We start from the raw sequence: 18,869 nt of genomic DNA on the forward strand, positions 1-18,869 counted from the left end.
TTTAATAATGTATAAGAATGTTAACTCAGTTAAATGCATCATAAACACGATGCTGCTTGAAGCTTGTAAATTCGAAATGAGCCAAGAAAGAGTTGGTCAATATGGAAAACAACTGGAATTAATTTAACTTTAAAATATTTAAGTTCAGTTGGGTTCTGTATGCATTAAATCATGCTTTATACCCATCATATATGATGTAGAATATGTTTATGACCTCGCATTTCCATTGGAGACTATGTAGCTATTAACAACTGCTGCTGGCCACTGTCATGTGGGCGTGGCCTTTCGGTAAGGGGGGGGGGGTGACAAATATCCATGAGTTCCCCATGTGTGGTCCGGAATCGACCACTTTTTATTAGTCTTATTTACCATGGAATATGTGTCTAACTATACCACTTGCTGGAATGTTGCCTGCAACATGCCGATTATCTTCCACGTCCGTGGTAGCAAAAGGATATCCCATAATAATCATAGGCACTTTTTCTTATTCTTGTATTAATACAACCCGCTTCCATACCAAAACTTTGATACAGCATTGGCCCTTGGCATCAAATACTGAGTGCCAGCGAAAAACTGTATAATTCTCACTATACATTGTGATTCCCGCGATCAAAATACTAAAAGTTGACTTGAGTAAGTCTATTAAAGACTGCCACTCGAAGTATCGAAATCCAAAGACTGAAGTTCACAGTGCCAGCAAGCCTTTCATTGTGAACGTGCACGTAGTACCAGTTCTATAGTACACTGCAATCTACCGTTCCGACCCTCTTAGTTTCTCAAATTGGTTCAACATGGCGGTAACGTGGGAACATCGGTGTGTGTTGTGGGCCTTGGCGTCTGCTGGTTTCACTGCGTATGTTATCAATGCATATTTCATCAACGACGCCACTTGGTTATGCCGTGTTGCAGCAGGTATGGTAGGCCAATAGGCCATTATATGCGCTGTATGCTTGGGCATAATAATGTGGCACACTACAACTTGCCCAGTCATGCATGAGCGGCTGTTTTGTACTTTTGCTTGCACAATAATTTGAGGTCGCACTGAAAGGACACTTAAATTTGCAAACATTACACATTTGGTGTGAATCGTGAATTTGGTCTCGCATATTATGAGCCAACAGTTGCGACAAAGTGAATATTGTAGCAAATATTAATACTGTTACAAATAATTGCGACATCGTGAATGTAGTCGCCAACACTTGGGCTAATATGTGCGATATGTCCATCCGGAGCCACCATGCATGCACAATATTATCGCCACTAATGGGTACCAAAGTAAGTGAAAAAACTCTGTTAAATTATTAATGAACAGGTTCTTTGTGGACCACTTTATCCACAATCTAACCTCGTGACAAAGTTCGCGTCAAGCTAAACTTTGCGTTTCACGTGCCTACCAGTGGGGCCTACGGTGAGCTAAACGATCAGCAGTTCGCACTTGGTAGGTCTTCATTTCAAAACGACACATTATGATATCGATGATATCGAAACTGTCTCGCTTTTTTTTTGGGGGGGGAAGGGGCGGTTACCTATAGAAGGACTTTGGAGAGCCTTTTCGGCCATCTGTTTCTCCAGACTTCAGTGGCAGAAAAATTCAGTCCATTTTTTGTTTAATAATGAACTTCTAGAATTAGCCAAACACAGACAGGTCGAATTTTTTTGCAACTGGCTGGTTTTGTTATTTTGTTGTCTTCAGGTTTCTTAGCGATTCTGGGCACCTTGTCCTCGGTCACAGCTTTTCACATCTCAACCCTCCGGTGCTCCGAAAGTCACACCCTCAAGACACTGTTGCAGCAGTACATCCTCTTCCAAGGAGCAACCCTTGCCACGCCATTCATCTTGTATCAGCTTAAAAAGCTATGGAAAGAGCCACGCAAGGCGCAGGAGAAGTTTCTCCTAAAGCTGATCTCCCGCGACGCAGATACAGAGTACGGCAGACGATACTTGACAGGCATCCAATCACTGCAGGATTTCCGAGACAAACATCCACTCACCAAGTATGATCACTACCAGGATTACTTCCAGAGACTGGCAGACGGGGAAAAGAACGTCTGCGTGGCAGCCAAAGTGGACAGGTTTGGAATTTCCTCAGGCACCACGGGAAAGGGCAAGCTGATACCAATGGTATTTAATGACAGGGGGTTGGGACTCGTGGTCGTTTTACAGGCAGTGGGGTCGAGCCCCATACAGAAAATGGCGGGGTTGTACTGCAAACCGGCACAGAAGTTTACCAAGTCAGGACTGCCTATTGCACCAGCGGTATTCGTGCCTGACAATAGTTCCCTTGCAAAATTCATGGTAAGCACGCTCCTGAATTCACCATTTAGTGCCTTCCAGATTTCTACGGATTTCGAAGCCACCTACGTCCACCTTCTCTTCGCACTGACCGACAAAAACGTCTGCACGTTCAGTGCTCCATTCGCGTCACAGGTGTACAGGGCGTTCTCCATGCTGGAAGATGAGCAAGACATGTTCTTGGAGGATCTTTCTACAGGCAGGATCAATCCTAGACTGAACATTGATGCGGAGATACGACGTTCGCTGGATGCTGCCTTGGAGGCCAACCCAGCCAGGGCTCATGAGCTGAGAGCAGAGTTTGCTCGAGGTTTTGTTGGTATCCTTGGGCGAATCTGGCCGCATCTGAATTGCTTTGTGACCGCAGATATATCTGGCTATGTGCAGAAACTCAAAGCCAAATACACCAAAGGTGAGTAAAATACAGTTCGTGTAGTTACGTGTATAGAAAGCACTCAGAGAGCGCACACCTCCACCAAGGCTGAACAATTCCACGCCATATTGTTAGTACACCCATACAGCCTCGCATATCCAATGGGCTTCCATATTTTATTGCACATTTAAAACATCTTTATACTCAAATATTTTGTACATGCCTGTCTTTATCTACTTTTCCACTCCCCCATTGTACAAAATGGTATAGTCAATTGACCTATGTGGCTAGATTAGGTGGGTTACAAGGCATATAGGGTCACTGGGTCAGTGCCACGCACACGAACCTGTGCACAGAGCGATCTGGTGAAAGTTTTACATGCATATATGAGTGAATTTTTTTTTTTTAAATGTCCTGGATCCACACGCAGATGCCTATCACTTCCAAAATCTAATCGATTTGCACTTGTACCAAGGACCGTCCCTAAAACAATTCTTATGAAAATCCGCTCAGAACTTTTTGAAATATCTTGTTCACAGACAAACGCACCAACCAATCAACCAACCAACCACCAACACACAAAACCTAACCCCTTGGCTGAGGCACTAACATTGTGCTGAGCTGTAAAAAAAAAAGAAGTGAAGCTATAGCACTGGTTCCCGATCCCTAAATTAGAATTGGGGAGGGAGCCAGTTTCAACCACTCTCATTTTTCAAAATTAATACCATCGATTCGTCTAATAGAGTAGGCCTACACGGAACTACAGTTTTCCAAACAGAAAAGTATTATATGAAATATAGTTTGTTGCCATTTTAATATTTTTTTTAACTATGTTGAGTAAAGAGTGTAGACATACATGTCAATTAAATGGGATAACTTTATTTACCAGTCTATTGTTCTTCAATTCCAACAGCCAATGGGCTAAAATCAGATTTTTATATGGAGATCAGTGGCTGTCACATGTTCCTCGTGCTTTCGTAAGAGCTCATTTTTGACCCATTTTATCCATTTTATATTAGGCACCCGTCTTTACACATTCGCTTACGGCTGCACCGAAGGTTTAGTTTGCTACAACTTGTGGATGGACGGTAGACCGCCGCAATATGTGCTGAGCCCTAGTACAAACTTGACGGAGTTTATTCCTGAAGATCTCAGGTAAAAAACAAGTAATGACATAAACAATATGGTGATAGCACAAAATATCAATTAGTTCTTTCTTGAAACTTGGTAAGTCTATTGACCTTGATGTTATGTTAACAAGGTTATAAACTCTTTTCCATGAGTCATGCGCGTCGCATGAAAACCTGGCGCACACAGACTGTGAAAGTGAGATTTTCGGAAAGATAATCGATACCTAGTTTTTTTCACAACTTCGTACGTTGACGTCATTGTTTTTTTTAGAACACTTCCTGCTTAATGACACTTTCCCTATTTGATCTTAATTTTTATTTTACCTAAAACATAGCTTGTAATATTTTATTGCGATAAGTCCCGACTAGGCCTATTTCATTTTTAGGAAGAGAAATGTCCACAATACTGGAACTTAAAGTAGACGATGACACTTCAACGATATAGGTCATTCAAACAAAACTGAACCTGGCAATGGACTATCTAACAAGAGCCAAAGAAAAAAGAAATGTAATATTTTTAAAAATAAAACACCGAATCTACAGTTCATGATGAAGTGATATTTCAAGAGTAAGCGGATTGCTGCATTACGTACATTGTACACAATTCAGATGCTTCGGATCAACTGGACACAAAAAATGAAATTTTAAAGTAATTAAAAATACTTGTATTTCATCTAGTGAGGAGGCAAATCCAACGACTTTATTTCTGGATGAGATCGAGGTTGGAAAACGCTACGAGATAGTCATAACGACCCTCAGTGGGTTTTACCGCTACCGCATGGGCGACGTGGTGGAGGTTGTAGGTTTCCATGACAACTGCCCGGTGATTCAAGTGAAATACAGGTAAGCTTAGCGCCGATCTATGCAAAATGGCGTTGTGTAAATGAAATGTTTATATATGTATACAGCCAATAAAAGCGAAACCCAAATGTCAGGACTATTGTTTTAGTGAAGTTCTGAATGTAGCACTTTCAAAATCTGGGATATGAAAGCCCAATTCATAAGCTTTCTATTGGTATAAGAATCATTCAAATCACAAATGTACTTTTCAAGTTACGGAATTTTAAACACAACCACCGTTTTAAAGTTCTGTCCACGGATCACAAGAAGGTAAGTGTTCGTTCATCAAAACGAAAACCAATCACATAGGGATGTGTGTAGATTGTTCTCGTTTTGCTGAAAGAACGCACACCATTTTTGGTGATCTGTGGACAGAACTTTAAAACGGTGGTTATGTTTAAAAGTCCGTAACTTGAAATTGAAAGTGCTACATGCAGAACTTCACTAAAACAATGGTCCCGACATTTGGGTTTCTTTTTTTTTTACTCACCATGTACAACTCAATTTTATAAATCTGAAACAGGTAAAGCATCAGTGTTCAATGTTCCAGATACACTTTTTGTACATCATTGAAAAAGTACTCAATTGATAATATTTAACTTTAACAATTGTTGACAATACTTGAATTGAAAATGCTCTTGTATACTCAGAACTGGCGAGCTGTTGAATTTACGCAGTGAGAAGACTGACAAGCTTGTAGTGAACAACGCCATACAGGAGAGCTTGACCAGCTGGCCAGAGGCGACGCTGGTGGACTGGACATGCGCAGAGAGTCCCTTGATCTACGAGGACCACCAGGAAGGCAAGGATTAAAACTTTCAAACTAACAACATTTGACATCATGTTCCAATTGTTGAAAAAAAAAACAATAAATTGAAAAAAAATAATAAAGGCAATCCTGGCCACCTAAAAGTTAATATCAAATAAACATGTACACTTTAAACTATTTCAAGAAAAATACCCGCTTTCGTTTTCTCTTATGAATTTCAGGACGACTGGATTCAGGACGACTGGAGTCAACTTGTGGTCGTCTTTTTATGTGTTATTTTCGTTATAGATGAGAATGTTTACGTTTTAAACCAAAACGTCTCTAATATTTTCAACACAGTAAATTAAATCCATTGTTGTTTTGTCTCTAGATGTCAAGTATGACATGTATTATCTGCTTTTCCTCGAGTTCGAAACAGAAGTGCGTCTGTCGACGGACCAGAAATCTATGGTAATACAACTTTAGAGTCAATACCATTCAGGGGAAGGGAATGATTAATGTAACTGATTTTGCCATGCTAAGTTCTGCTGTTGCTGATGCTGCATGCAGTTGTCCTTGTAATGTTTCCTGTTCTTGTTGCTGTTCATGTCACTACTCTACTTGCTTCTTTTACTACTGCTTAAAATAAGTCTCTGTTAGACACCTGCAAACGTCAAGGTGCTGCAGTTTTGGGGTGTTTTATCTGTATGTTGCAATCAGTTCGAGATGTTACGAGAGCAGCTGCTGCTTTTGCTGCTTTCGATGCTTCTCCAGCTGCGGCTAATGATGTTGCTGCCTTTGCTGCAGTTGTTGTTGTTGCTGCTGCTGTTGCAGCTGCTTTGCATGACTTTTACAGATTTTCGCGTGAACACCAATGACATTTTTTGTTAATTTTATTTCATGTTCTCCATGCAGTTCGACCAGTCCCTTCGCAAACAGCACGAGTTCTACGACCACTACCGCCAAGTTGGCACCATCTGCGAGGCTCGCGTGATGATCGTTCGCCCAGGATCCTTCAAGAAATTGCAAGACTTCATAATAGCGACCTCCACGGCCAGTTATAACCAGTTCAAGATGCCTAAAAAACTGCGCACCAAGGCGACCCTTGACCTAATGATGGGCAGCGTCGTTGATAAAGCTGCTTGACGGGAGATTCGATATCTGTAGGGGTTTGTACTATATGACACATAGGTATGACAACTTTGTGCATAAGACTTACGCCCTCAGCGTTTAAATGCAAAGCATGCACCGTCCGCGATGCGTGCGCGTTCCTAAGCCGCTACCACTTTGTTTATTTTATTATAACCACGGTTGACAAATAGAAATAACATTGATTACGTATAAGAATACATATGTAGAATCGTGCCTATACTCAAAAAGTGTAACGTTTCAACATCAGCAGCGATTTTTATCAATATTTCCAGCAGCTTGGAAAATCCTAAGGATTCTGGACGTCATAAGCCGTTTCACGGATACCGCCCTTCTTTGTGGTCACGTGGTATTTTCCGGGGGGGGGGGCGTTTAAAAAAAAATACGTCCCATCAGGCTCAGGAAAAAACGGTAGGATGGGACGTATTTCTATTAAAATGCCCCGGGAGATTACCACGTGACCACACAGATGGCGGTATCCTTGAAACGGCTTATGTGAGCAATTTTGTTAAAACACTACATTGGAATAAATTATTGGGGGGCGTCTCCCGACTACGGGAAGATAGTAGGAGAGAATCTCCTTAAGTTATCCGCCCATGTCTTTGGCATTAACCCTAACATGAGATTGACGCCCACTAATGTCAGAACGGCTCGACGACTAAATAGTTCACCTTTAACAGGCACGATAATCCACCTTTGAACTGTTTCTAAATGTAAATGTTGGCATGTAGGCCATGGCAAGCTCACTGGCACGACCAAACGAGAAGACAAAAGATGACAAGGAGTGCAACATTTATCAAACAGTAATATATTTCATGCCAAGAAGACAAGAAATGGCATACATCAACAATAAATACTTATAGAAATAAATAATTTTACAGTACAAATCGTTTTTATAAAAATAAATATTATAATTTTTATGTATATTTTGTAACGTCTCCTACATGTTTCCATGGCGTCAGCCTGTCGGTTGCATGAAATTGTTGTTATAAAACTTGCACAGGATTTCAATGATATAAAAAATTAGTGCAGAATACTAGAGTTAATAAGAGAAAAGGGTCAATACGATTATATTGAAATCATTTAATCTTCTATATATGTAATAAATATATTAATTTGGTCATCATTCTTTTCTATAATACCTAGTTACATGTACAATTGAGTCGTATGTTTAATAATTTGCATTCTATATCAGTCGAAAAAACAATCCACACATACTGAATACCAATATAAATAGTATTGCAACGCTGAAGCATAGTAATATCAAACTGGAATAGAAATAGGACCTAAAGTTACAATATTTACATGAATTGCATTAATTAAGCTAACAATTTTACTCAAGTCTGAACTTTAAAGTCGTTTTCTACCATGAAGTTGTAGTTTTGGCTGGCTTAACTAGTTAATCAAATGAAACTAATACTACGCGCTAAAAACTAAAGATTAACATTTGTGTAGGAGTAAATGTACATTTTTTTCGCGCGGCTATAAGCAGCTTTAGTAAGTTTTCTTAATTTAGTATTTTTTTTACAAAGAACAAACTTATTACGTGACGTATGCTATTCGAACGTAGCTGATTGGTTACATTTCCATGTTGTCTGCGGCTATTCTCAGTAACTGTTAAAAAAAAAAAATGGAACATTTGATAAGAAATAAGAACACATCAGAAATTTATGTATTATCTATCCACGCACGGTAATTTTGGCGCGTTGTCGCCATTTAACGAGCAATTCGTCTGAACGGATACACTGAATAACAATAAAATATTGAGATCGTTGTCAAGCAGGAACAATGCAAAGCATCTGATTATATCATTATTTACATGCTCCATGTATTGTCGTCAGTTTAAAAGTTTAAAATGAGGTTAACTGCATACTGATTGGCCTTTACAGTTTTCTGCCAGTGCTCTTCATCATATTCAATTTTTCTCAAAACAATTTTTCAATTTGTCTCATAAACCACAAAGGAAAACCGTTTCCCTTTTTTTTTTTTTAAGATTAAATTCTATTTTTCGGGGTGAAACTCAAATAAAAAACTGCACGGTGATGACAACTTTAAGATCTGGTTTTGTTTAATGATGAGAGAAAAAGATGATTAAACAATGAATTACCTTAAAGATACGTTCCTGCCACGCTGGCGTCAGTTTCTGGTAAACATCGTCGGGAGAGCTAGGGATGACACTCTGTTCGTTGATAACGTCATTCTCCTCCTGTGACTGGAAAGGAATATGAGGTGTTGGTCGGTTGTTTTTAGGTTTGTTTTGTTTGTGTTCGTTCAAAGAACCTACGGATGTTAGACTTAGTTTGTTTCATTCTGTAACCAGTCCTTTTCCTTCTCAGTGTAGTAAACGTTGGGTCAGATTTGTCCTGAAGCTTTTCCAGGTCAAAATATGACACTTCTCTGTGTCACTTTTCCGGACCTCTACCTAGAAAAGTGTCATTTCGGATTTGACCTAACAATTCTCCTTGACACCGGGACTTTTAAGAGTGCCGATGTCATATGAAATCCGACTCCTGTGAACATCGGAAGGAATGCTCGATATAGATTCTGTGGTTTGTTAATCTAACATGGAATAATATCGCAATACAAACCTAACCGTATAGTTATGATGCTTGCTGGGAATTGTGGGTGTTTTAATCTTATTTCAGTCGTTATTTATTGGCCCCCTTGTGATTATTGGATTAAGGCTCCTGTCAGGGAGGAAAGAGTCGTTTAAAATCTCTATTAAAATATAAAAAATATAACGAAAATATAAACACCTTTTTGTCGCGTCTTGAAAACAGTTTCTGCAGAATCAAAGTTGCTGGTTTGTCAGGGAGAGTTCGCTTTCTTCTACCTGGAAAATAATGAGAAGAGATCTCGAGTAAGGATCTAAACGATATGACCTTGATCAATCCGAAACGAATACAATGAAAACTTTGAGAAATCGGCATTGGAAAGACAGTCAAAAGATGAATGAAAAAAGAAGAAGAATGTTATCGTAAGAACCGAGATATTTTTTTTTTTTTTAAGTATTCAGAATTTGGTAATTGACCCTTAACCTTTAACCCCTTAATTGATTAGGTTTTTTTCCTGCTGGTATGAATGCACATTTTGTGTATGGACTGATTTTCATTCGGGAGCGGGATCAGTTTAGGAGGCTGAAGTCCAATTTACAAACTTTTTGAAAACTAGGCCCTTCCCGGCACAGCGCCGAAGTAACTTTAATTCTGAATTATCATTAATTGAGAGGGAAAAAATGACAAGTGAAAAGAGATACCGCCAACAACTTTACTTAGAATTAAGCATTGCCTGTCTTGATTGTTAAATGTTGCCTGGAGGGTTGATTGGTCAATTTTGCTACAGATGATTCGGGTCAACTTACACTCGTGTGCTGTCTGGGTATTCACACAATCACCAAACAACTCAAGGCGTTCTGGTTCTGTACATCCATCTATTTATACGTGGAATAAAACACATTAACCATGATTCAGTTTAGATCTTTCATCGACAATAAATCATATTAATTTTGTTATCCACGATATTCCCTGGCATATTACACCTTCTTATTTTCGAAGACTGAACATTCTCTCTATTCGTTTAAAAAGCAATTACTCCCACGGACTGAAACAAGCCACCAGGCGTTTTATAAACGAGTGAAATTCATACAACTGGGTAGATCAAGTTTCCACTGGAGTGACCATTTCTTTCCAGAGAATTTCAATCTCATATTCCATAGTTTTACACTTTAGAAATTAGACAGTATAGACTTATTTCAAGGTGCATAATAGACAAATCTAACCGAACCATAAAGGAAAGAGTTTCAGGGGGACTAGCCACAAACTTGTGGAGGATGATCTTAAAATTAAGAGATTTTGCGAGAATACAAAATTGTTTGCATTTCGTTTTAGAGCTATAATAACGTGTGTCGCGTTCCAAATAAGTTCAATATGATGACAAAATTATCAATTTCTGTGAGAAATATGATCTCCATTTCTTGTTAATCGATTGTGCATATTTCCATTTGACAAAGAGCTCGAGGTCGGTGTATAGACTATTGTTGGAATGTTTAGAACCCAGACTTCTCAACCAACGTGAAATTACGAGATTTAAACCACCCCAATGGGAATACAATTCGCTATTACAGTTTGAAAGAAATCGGATGAAAACGTAAAGAGGGAACTCACGACATTGTGTCCTAACGACTAGTTTGCAGTACTTGCCAACATCACATTGGTCTGAAAAAAGAAAATGTAACACATAAAATCTAAAAGCATTACAATTAACATTTCCTATAATGTTCGTTAGCACTCGAACTCACAACCTACCGCTTACCACAGCAGACCACAGCAGCCCAGATTTGAGCAACGATTCTACAATCATTGTCCATCTGTTGTCTTTTTAATATATTTAATTATGCACAATTTATTCTCTGATCGCAAAGCCATAAAGCAAACTAATACAGCGTATTGTTAAACTCACCTTGACTTACGACAAAAACAAACATGAATGCAAAGCAGCCCAAGATACTGATCCAGTTTGCCATCTTCCTAACAGTAATGAGCCCAGGCCGGAGAACTTATTAACAGCCACAAAGTTGCCGAGTTGCAAAGCTTCAAACGATTGACGAGTATTTGTGAAAGTTTTCTGCGCGAGTGAAAAACAAGGACGGCTCTCCTCCAAGTCTGATAATAAACTGATAAATAAAAACTCAAGTATGCAAAACGAGTGCTCCTCACAAACTGATGTGAAAACGTTCTCACTTGCTGTTTTTATACTTTCACATACAGCTAATTCTATAACAGGACACTGTGGGATCATTTTTTTTTAGTATTTGGGGGGAATTCTCTGAGCTGTAAGAGCAAAGACCTAATTTTAAAAATGCTCGCAATATGCATGCGGGGCGGGAGGGGAACATTTAGCGCAAAAAACTCGGTTGCTCCCCTATCCCTGTTGCGGCCTACGTGAAGTCAAGTCAAAAAACTATGAACATTTAAGCGTTTTCCTTGAAAATTCTGGTTGTCCGGACGACAGGAATAACACCTTACAAAATAGTGTCTGCGTGAAACAAAAACGTTTCCTTTTTCAGGAAATTCCTGAAAATAGGGAAGTCAGTACTTACGGTCCTCAAATTAAACGCAAACATTGTTGCAATACTCGTAGCGTGTACTCCTACTCCTGCTTAAATCCGTACTCGAACTCGCACTTGTACTGTACTTTTTTAAGGCATTCATACTCAGTAGTACCGTACTCATTCTCACCTGAAAAAAGACAGCGGCGTTGGAACGCGGGATTTTAAAGCTTTTTTGTTGTGGGGGTCCCGATATAATAGGACACCGCCGTTGTGTATGGTGTGTTTGTCGTGAGAGTTTTTTCTCTATGGCACCGCGATTGCGTGCGGAGGGACTTTCCCTCAATGAGAAATAATTTTTGCGTAGAGTGCAGTGGGTGATCGATTAGTCTAGACCGGACAATTATTCCCGACGCTCACGTCTTAAATTGTAGGTCAGGCAGCCTCCGTGGCTAAAATAAACATGACGACATTAATGGCCCTTTTTCAAACCCTTTTTCCGATTTCGCTTTATCACTTGTAGCTTTTAATGTTCTGATCAAATTTATTTTATCACTACAAGATAAAATGCATTATTCTGTACAGACACACACTGTTGATCGGTCACGTATTTTTCTTCAATCTGCTGGTTGTTGCCGTGGGGTACGTGCGCGCTGTAAACAGTAGCCTACTCGGTGGGTGCGGCCGGGGAACACCTGGCCGCCCCAGATATTTGCGGACGTGATATTTTGAGGTCAGTATGAAGCCCGGGAAGGGACAGGGTGGTTTTTTTTTTGGAATTTCCTAATTCGTTCGCACGAATTACTAATTCGTTCGCACGAATTGCTAATTCGTTCGCACGAATTGCTAATTCGTTCGCACGAATTGCTAATTCGTTCGCACGAATTGCTAATTCGTTCCCACGAATTAGTAATTCGTGCGAACGAATTAGCAAACTCCAAAAAAAAATTCCACCCTGTCCCTTCCCGGGCTTCATAGGTCAGAGAAATTGTTCATATCGCTAAAATGATATGGATTGCGCGCAAAAGGGAGTAAATGAAACATTTGATACAGTGTATTAAGTCAAGTTCATTAATTAGGCCCAGAAAGCTCACTTCGGCTTAGCTTTTCGAAGCCGCTATACATGGAAAATAAACCCACCCCCTCCCTTCGCCCCCGATATTAAGAGATTAAAAATTATTGTAACGATATGGGTTTTTGGGTTTAAAATAATGAATAATTCATAAGGAGCATGAATAATGCAATGTTATTTTCTGGCTGTTCCTTTTAGTGTACTTACCCCGCCAGCCTAATTGCCCTAGTTAACAAGTTTGGACATATGTTCGTCGACATTTAGGTCATTTGATAATTCTATCTTGAGAATGATTATTTGGTAACAGTATGTCATCATCATTGTCAGTAATCAAAGTCAACACTCCTTCTGAGTCAATTTTATGCGCGACGAGGGGTTGTGGTCATTGCATTACGGTAAGAGCGCTACCGCTCACATGGTTTGTCCTCTTGCGAGCGGGCCGTGAAAGAAGCTCAGACCGAGCCAACCTTTGTCTAAAAGTCGCCCACTTTTCCCTCATTTTTGGGGTAAGTTGGATTCTAATTAAGTATTGAGTAGATCAGGTAAGGGACATAGAAGAGGTTGGTTGATATGATTATTGTCAAACTGATTGATTTTTATAGTTTTTAGGATGTTAGTTTTGTGTGAAAGTGTCAAAACTTTTCTAGAGTTGAATGACCGTTTTCGTACACATTCACTGTACAATGCATTATATAATGGCGACATTGAGTTCAGCATTGTGTACATTCAGTACGTAGTGTGCGTATGCACAGCACAACGTTGAATCTCGACCACACTGTGGAATTCGACCTACTCGCTTTATTTCGAAATGTTGTTCGTGTATGTCGCATTGTTTATTGGTGCAGGGGACCTTTTATGATAGAAGCTATTTCCTTAAATATGTTCCCCGTGTATGCTATTTGTATTTTTATGTATTTTAATTTATAGCTGAGACATTGCTGTCACAAGCTTTGAAGGTTGACATCTCAAGTGCATTACAGGCCTTCTCTATTTTATATCAGGGTAAGACTGTAATTCTCTTTGTATGCTTGATTAAGTAGTCATCCTATTTAGTATTCTTTTGGAGTGATCATGACACTGTCTACAAAACAACTATATTATTTATAGTTTATGCTGTGTAATTAAAATAACTGTTTATTAATGTAATCCAATGACTTTGGAACAAGACTTACAAAAGTTTAAGATCAATTCATTTTATTCATGGTCAACAGGGTCTTCTTTTATGGTCTTCATTGTCGTCTTATTGGAATCTTTGTTCGGATCTTCATTTGGATTATTTTGTATAATTGGAGAAAGTGAATTAAATTAAAACTTAATCAAGTGAATCAGTGTAAACAACCGTCTGAGTGTTCCAGTTCAATTCTACTTGCTTTCCACCTTACTCTATCTTCATGAGGGTGAACCTGACCACCCTTATCATCGTTGGGGTAGCCACCTCTCAACAAATTTTGGCGTCGTAGACAGGATCAAGGTGGGACTTCAAGCAAGCAAGATTAATCTTCGTCATCTCTGATTTACAGAATTGTTTAGTGTGTATTTCTTGTTCTCAGACCCCTGATATATTTGTTGTTCTTTCCCTTTTTGGGATATGTATAAAAAAATGTTGGCCATGTAGGTCAATTTATTGTCCGCCTGTTCCCCAATGTGGCCGACCATTTTTCATGGAGCATATTCCCTCCGTTATTATGATTCAAGTCTAAGCGTCGGCCATATCCATGTGCTGGTGGACTGATCCCTGATCTTGGCATCATTCAAGTCAAGACTACATCTCTCTTCCAGCATGTGAATTTATTGTGTATGGCTTATTAATTGTGGTAGCATTTTCCAAATTACACTGACCACATATTTATTTGTAAACAATTGACCACATATGCACTAGTTATTGTGTCAGGAAGTGTTTGAAATTTCTTGTTTATTATAACAAGCTTGACAATCGTGGTCCTTGAGGTTTAAGTTGAGACTACCACTGACGCATATTTGCAAGTACATTTGTACTTGAGTCATTTGTGATCATTCAGATTTGATATTTTAGTGTCTGCACATATGTAATATACATACAGTGTTAATTGACCACAGGTACTGTTAATTGCAGACTACTTTGAGTGTTTTCTACATTGTATTACAATGTATTGAGTTGTACATGAGAGAGTCTTGTAATGGCAGAGGGCAGGATTTGTCGGTCTCATTATTGAGGATTCATCACTTTGTAAGCTGTTATTTCTATGGGAACATGTGTATGTTTAAATTCCCTCTCTAAAACAGCATTGTGTGCCAACTTGATTGGTATCTTTGTATGTATGATCCTCATTAGTGCTTTCACTTAGTATTTAGAGGGCTGTGAATTTTCGAGTCCCTCTTTGTTTTTTGTGAAGCAATATTTTTAATGATTGACAGGTCCATTGCTCCAGTCCCTATTGATTTGTGACCGTGTGTATCGACCCTCTTTGTCTCCAACTAGTGGAGAGTCTATGTAAGTTTGGGCGAATTTTCTGTGGTCCTAGACCCGGTTTGTTTGGTCACTTGTTGTTTAAATATAAAACCACCATGTCATTGTTTTGATTCCCTCCTGTTTGATGTGGGAAATTTACTGCAGCTGAACTATTGCAGAATTTATGTTCCTTAGTAGGTAACTATGTAATCTTGTGTACAGATTACACATGGACATTGGTGTTGTATAAATCAACGTGAGGATTAGCCATACTATTATTTAATCAAAGTTGACATTCCTTCACATATTTTTGTTTGTGTTATTGTAGCCATTGGTTAGGCTGTCAGTCATAATGGCATCTACAGAAGCCCTTATGGATATCATAGTACAGTCACAGAAGGCTCTGACTAGTGTTCTCCAAACATTAATTTGTGAAAACATTCCAACAGTGGATATTTCCATATTTTGTGGCCGACCTAACAATGAAGGGGATCTCACCCTTATGGATTGGTTGGATGATGTTGAAACATACTGTAGGGAATGTCATCTTGAGAATACGGCCAAAGTCAATGTAGCTATTGATCATTTAGGTGGCGTTGCCAGAGAGGAAGTCTTTTGTAGTCCTCCTGAATATCGTAAAGACTTCTCAAAGATTGTTGGAATATTGAAAGCACGATTTGGTTCCCATGAAACCGTTCATTCTCTCCGGAGCATGTTTTATGCTCGGAAGCAGAAACAAGATGAATCATTAGCTGATTTTGGTCGTGCTTTGATGTTGCTGTATGATCGGATAGAAAAAGTAGCCTCGAATCCTGAAGAAGGTAAAGCTCTTGCTTGCCTTCGAGAAAGAAGTCTGAGGGAACAGTTTATTGGGGGAGCATTGGATTCATGTGTGCGATTAGAGTTGCGCAGATTAGGAATGAAATATCCTGACCTCACATTCTATCAATTTCGAGACGTGGCTCTTGGGTTGTTTGTAGATTTGAACAAAGCAGCAAATTGCTCGATTTCTGTTGACCCTTATTTTGATCATCCAGTTACCGCTGTAGCGGAGCAGAGTACAAATTGCCCAGGTGACACAATACCTGAGCAGGGGCAAACCAGTGAGCATATCAGAGATATCCCCAAGCCACCAAGTGTTGACCATTCGCAGCAGTCGTTGCGATCTCCCAGTTGTTCACACTGTTTAAAGCAAGGCCATGTTGCTCAAACTTGTATCCAGCATCAATGTCATGAACTTGTAGATGCTAACTATAACCAAGGCCTAGTGAGCAGTTCTTGTGAAACGGGTTCTGATTTCCCTGAATTCGCAATGCCTGCATTGAACATTAAAGCGCAGGAAAAAGCAGGGAACGCCGTTGACCCTCCTGTGATGTCACAAGAGGTAAATGACGATTCCAAACCTCTTGAATGCCAAGATTCTTTGGTAAGCCCAATTGTCAATCATGAAAATGAGACAGACATTGATCTGGGTTACAGTTCCTCTTCAGATATAGATGGGCCGGGTGAAACAACCTCTGAAGTTGTTCTTTCCAGTTGTCAGTCGATTCCAAATTGGTCGCGTAAGGTAGACACAGACACGAGTGTGCAAGCGAAGCCTTCCTATCTCATGCATGGCGTAGCTCTGCTGCCTGTGGATGAGCTTGGCGCGCAGCGGTCAGAACTTTGTAAAAAACGAACTGGTCGCTGGCCTACCGCAATTACTTAGGTGTGTTTTGAAAAATGTTCAGATGTCTGATAAGTCTCAGATTGTGTTTTAGATAGTGAGATTTGCCTGCTTCCGCAGGATCGCCATTGTGCCATCTCCGGGTTTACGTTGTAATAGCTAGTTTTGAGTTTGCATTATACTTCAATATATGATGCCATATAGTTCGCATATCAGTTAAAGCGATATATTTTGTATTTTCATTACCTTCGGGGTTTACTTATTTTAGGGACTTAAACTGTTTGCTCTTTTTCCAGTAACAAATTGGAGTGAGAGATCCCACAGTTATACTTAAAGTTATGCTGGAACCTTTTGTACAACGAACTATTTGTAAAGTATGTTTCTTTTAGCCATGTTGCTGATTTGCCCGTTATTCTGCAGCGAGTCAAACTAAGTGACGGGATAGAAAAAAATTGCAATCTTCTTGTTGGAGAAGTGAAACTACTCAAACATGATTCTTATATTAAACTTACCAGCAGCATAACTGTATAGTTAGTTGAATGACGACTTGCATTTGTTTCGATTGTTGATGTTACATTTTTCTAAGTGATCTATACCGTATACATTGTATTTGCATTGTTGATATATGTACTTATGGGTTTTTACATGTAGAAAAAAATCCTTGAAATTCTTACATGTTGGTTTTCATGATTGGTAATGCTAATCTAGAACATTTAAAAAGATGTATAGTATAATTGCTATAAATGTGCAAATTTTAAGTATTTAAAATACTACTCGAGGTCGCGTAGTTTGAAGCAGGGAACATGTAACGATATGGGTTTTTGGGTTTAAAATAATGAATAATTCATAAGGAGCATGAATAATGCAATGTTATTTTCTGGCTGTTCCTTTTAGTGTACTTACCCCGCCAGCCTAATTGCCCTAGTTAACAAGTTTGGACATATGTTCGTCGACATTTAGGTCATTTGATAATTCTATCTTGAGAATGATTATTTGGTAACAGTATGTCATCATCATTGTCAGTAATCAAAGTCAACACTCCTTCTGAGTCAATTTTATGCGCGACGAGGGGTTGTGGTCATTGCATTACGGTAAGAGCGCTACCGCTCACATGGTTTGTCCTCTTGCGAGCGGGCCGTGAAAGAAGCTCAGACCGAGCCAACCTTTGTCTAAAAGTCGCCCACTTTTCCCTCATTTTTGGGGTAAGTTGGATTCTAATTAAGTATTGAGTAGATCAGGTAAGGGACATAGAAGAGGTTGGTTGATATGATTATTGTCAAACTGATTGATTTTTATAGTTTTTAGGATGTTAGTTTTGTGTGAAAGTGTCAAAACTTTTCTAGAGTTGAATGACCGTTTTCGTACACATTCACTGTACAATGCATTATATAATGGCGACATTGAGTTCAGCATTGTGTACATTCAGTACGTAGTGTGCGTATGCACAGCACAACGTTGAATCTCGACCACACTGTGGAATTCGACCTACTCGCTTTATTTCGAAATGTTGTTCGTGTATGTCGCATTGTTTATTGGTGCAGGGGACCTTTTATGATAGAAGCTATTTCCTTAAATATGTTCCCCGTGTATGCTATTTGTATTTTTATGTATTTTAATTTATAGCTGAGACATTGCTGTCACAAGCTTTGAAGGTTGACATCTCAAGTGCATTACAGGCCTTCTCTATTTTATATCAGGGTAAGACTGTAATTCTCTTTGTATGCTTGATTAAGTAGTCATCCTATTTAGTATTCTTTTGGAGTGATCATGACACTGTCTACAAAACAACTATATTATTTATAGTTTATGCTGTGTAATTAAAATAACTGTTTATAATATTAATGTAATCCAATGACTTTGGAACAAGACTTACAAAAGTTTAAGATCAATTCATTTTATTCATGGTCAACAGGGTCTTCTTTTATGGTCTTCATTGTCGTCTTATTGGAATCTTTGTTCGGATCTTCATTTGGATTATTTTGTATAATTGGAGAAAGTGAATTAAATTAAAACTTAATCAAGTGAATCAGTGTAAACAACCGTCTGAGTGTTCCAGTTCAATTCTACTTGCTTTCCACCTTACTCTATCTTCATGAGGGTGAACCTGACCACCCTTATCATCGT

At 39.0% G+C, this 18,869-nt stretch overlaps 1 protein-coding gene and 1 long non-coding RNA gene across 4 annotated transcripts; both read left to right on the forward strand.

Moving 5' to 3' along the window:
- The first annotated feature begins 375 nt into the window (after positions 1 to 375).
- LOC119729614 (probable indole-3-acetic acid-amido synthetase GH3.8) lies at positions 376 to 8,321 on the forward strand. The gene is made up of 7 exons (XM_038202254.1): positions 376 to 912; positions 1,694 to 2,704; positions 3,685 to 3,820; positions 4,474 to 4,638; positions 5,286 to 5,437; positions 5,775 to 5,854; positions 6,299 to 8,321. Exons 1-7 carry the CDS (start codon positions 792 to 794, stop codon positions 6,527 to 6,529), a joined length of 1,896 nt encoding a protein of 631 aa, XP_038058182.1. The 5' UTR covers positions 376 to 791; the 3' UTR covers positions 6,530 to 8,321.
- Positions 8,322 to 12,765: 4,444 nt separating this feature from the next.
- LOC119729786 lies at positions 12,766 to 18,869 on the forward strand. Of its 3 annotated transcripts, XR_005271270.1 has the most exons (4): positions 12,766 to 13,157; positions 13,579 to 13,653; positions 18,369 to 18,443; positions 18,658 to 18,869. It is a non-coding gene; the product is annotated as an uncharacterized LOC119729786 (long non-coding RNA). The 3 variants fall into 3 exon arrangements; XR_005271272.1 differs by lacking the exons at positions 18,369 to 18,443; positions 18,658 to 18,869 and adding an exon at positions 13,863 to 14,077; XR_005271271.1 differs by lacking the exons at positions 12,766 to 13,157; positions 13,579 to 13,653 and adding an exon at positions 17,389 to 17,947.

The sequence above is a fragment of the Patiria miniata genome, unplaced genomic scaffold (assembly GCF_015706575.1).
Source record: "Patiria miniata isolate m_02_andy unplaced genomic scaffold, ASM1570657v1 HiC_scaffold_21, whole genome shotgun sequence".
In the NCBI taxonomy this organism is placed as follows: Eukaryota; Metazoa; Echinodermata; class Asteroidea; order Valvatida; family Asterinidae; genus Patiria; species Patiria miniata.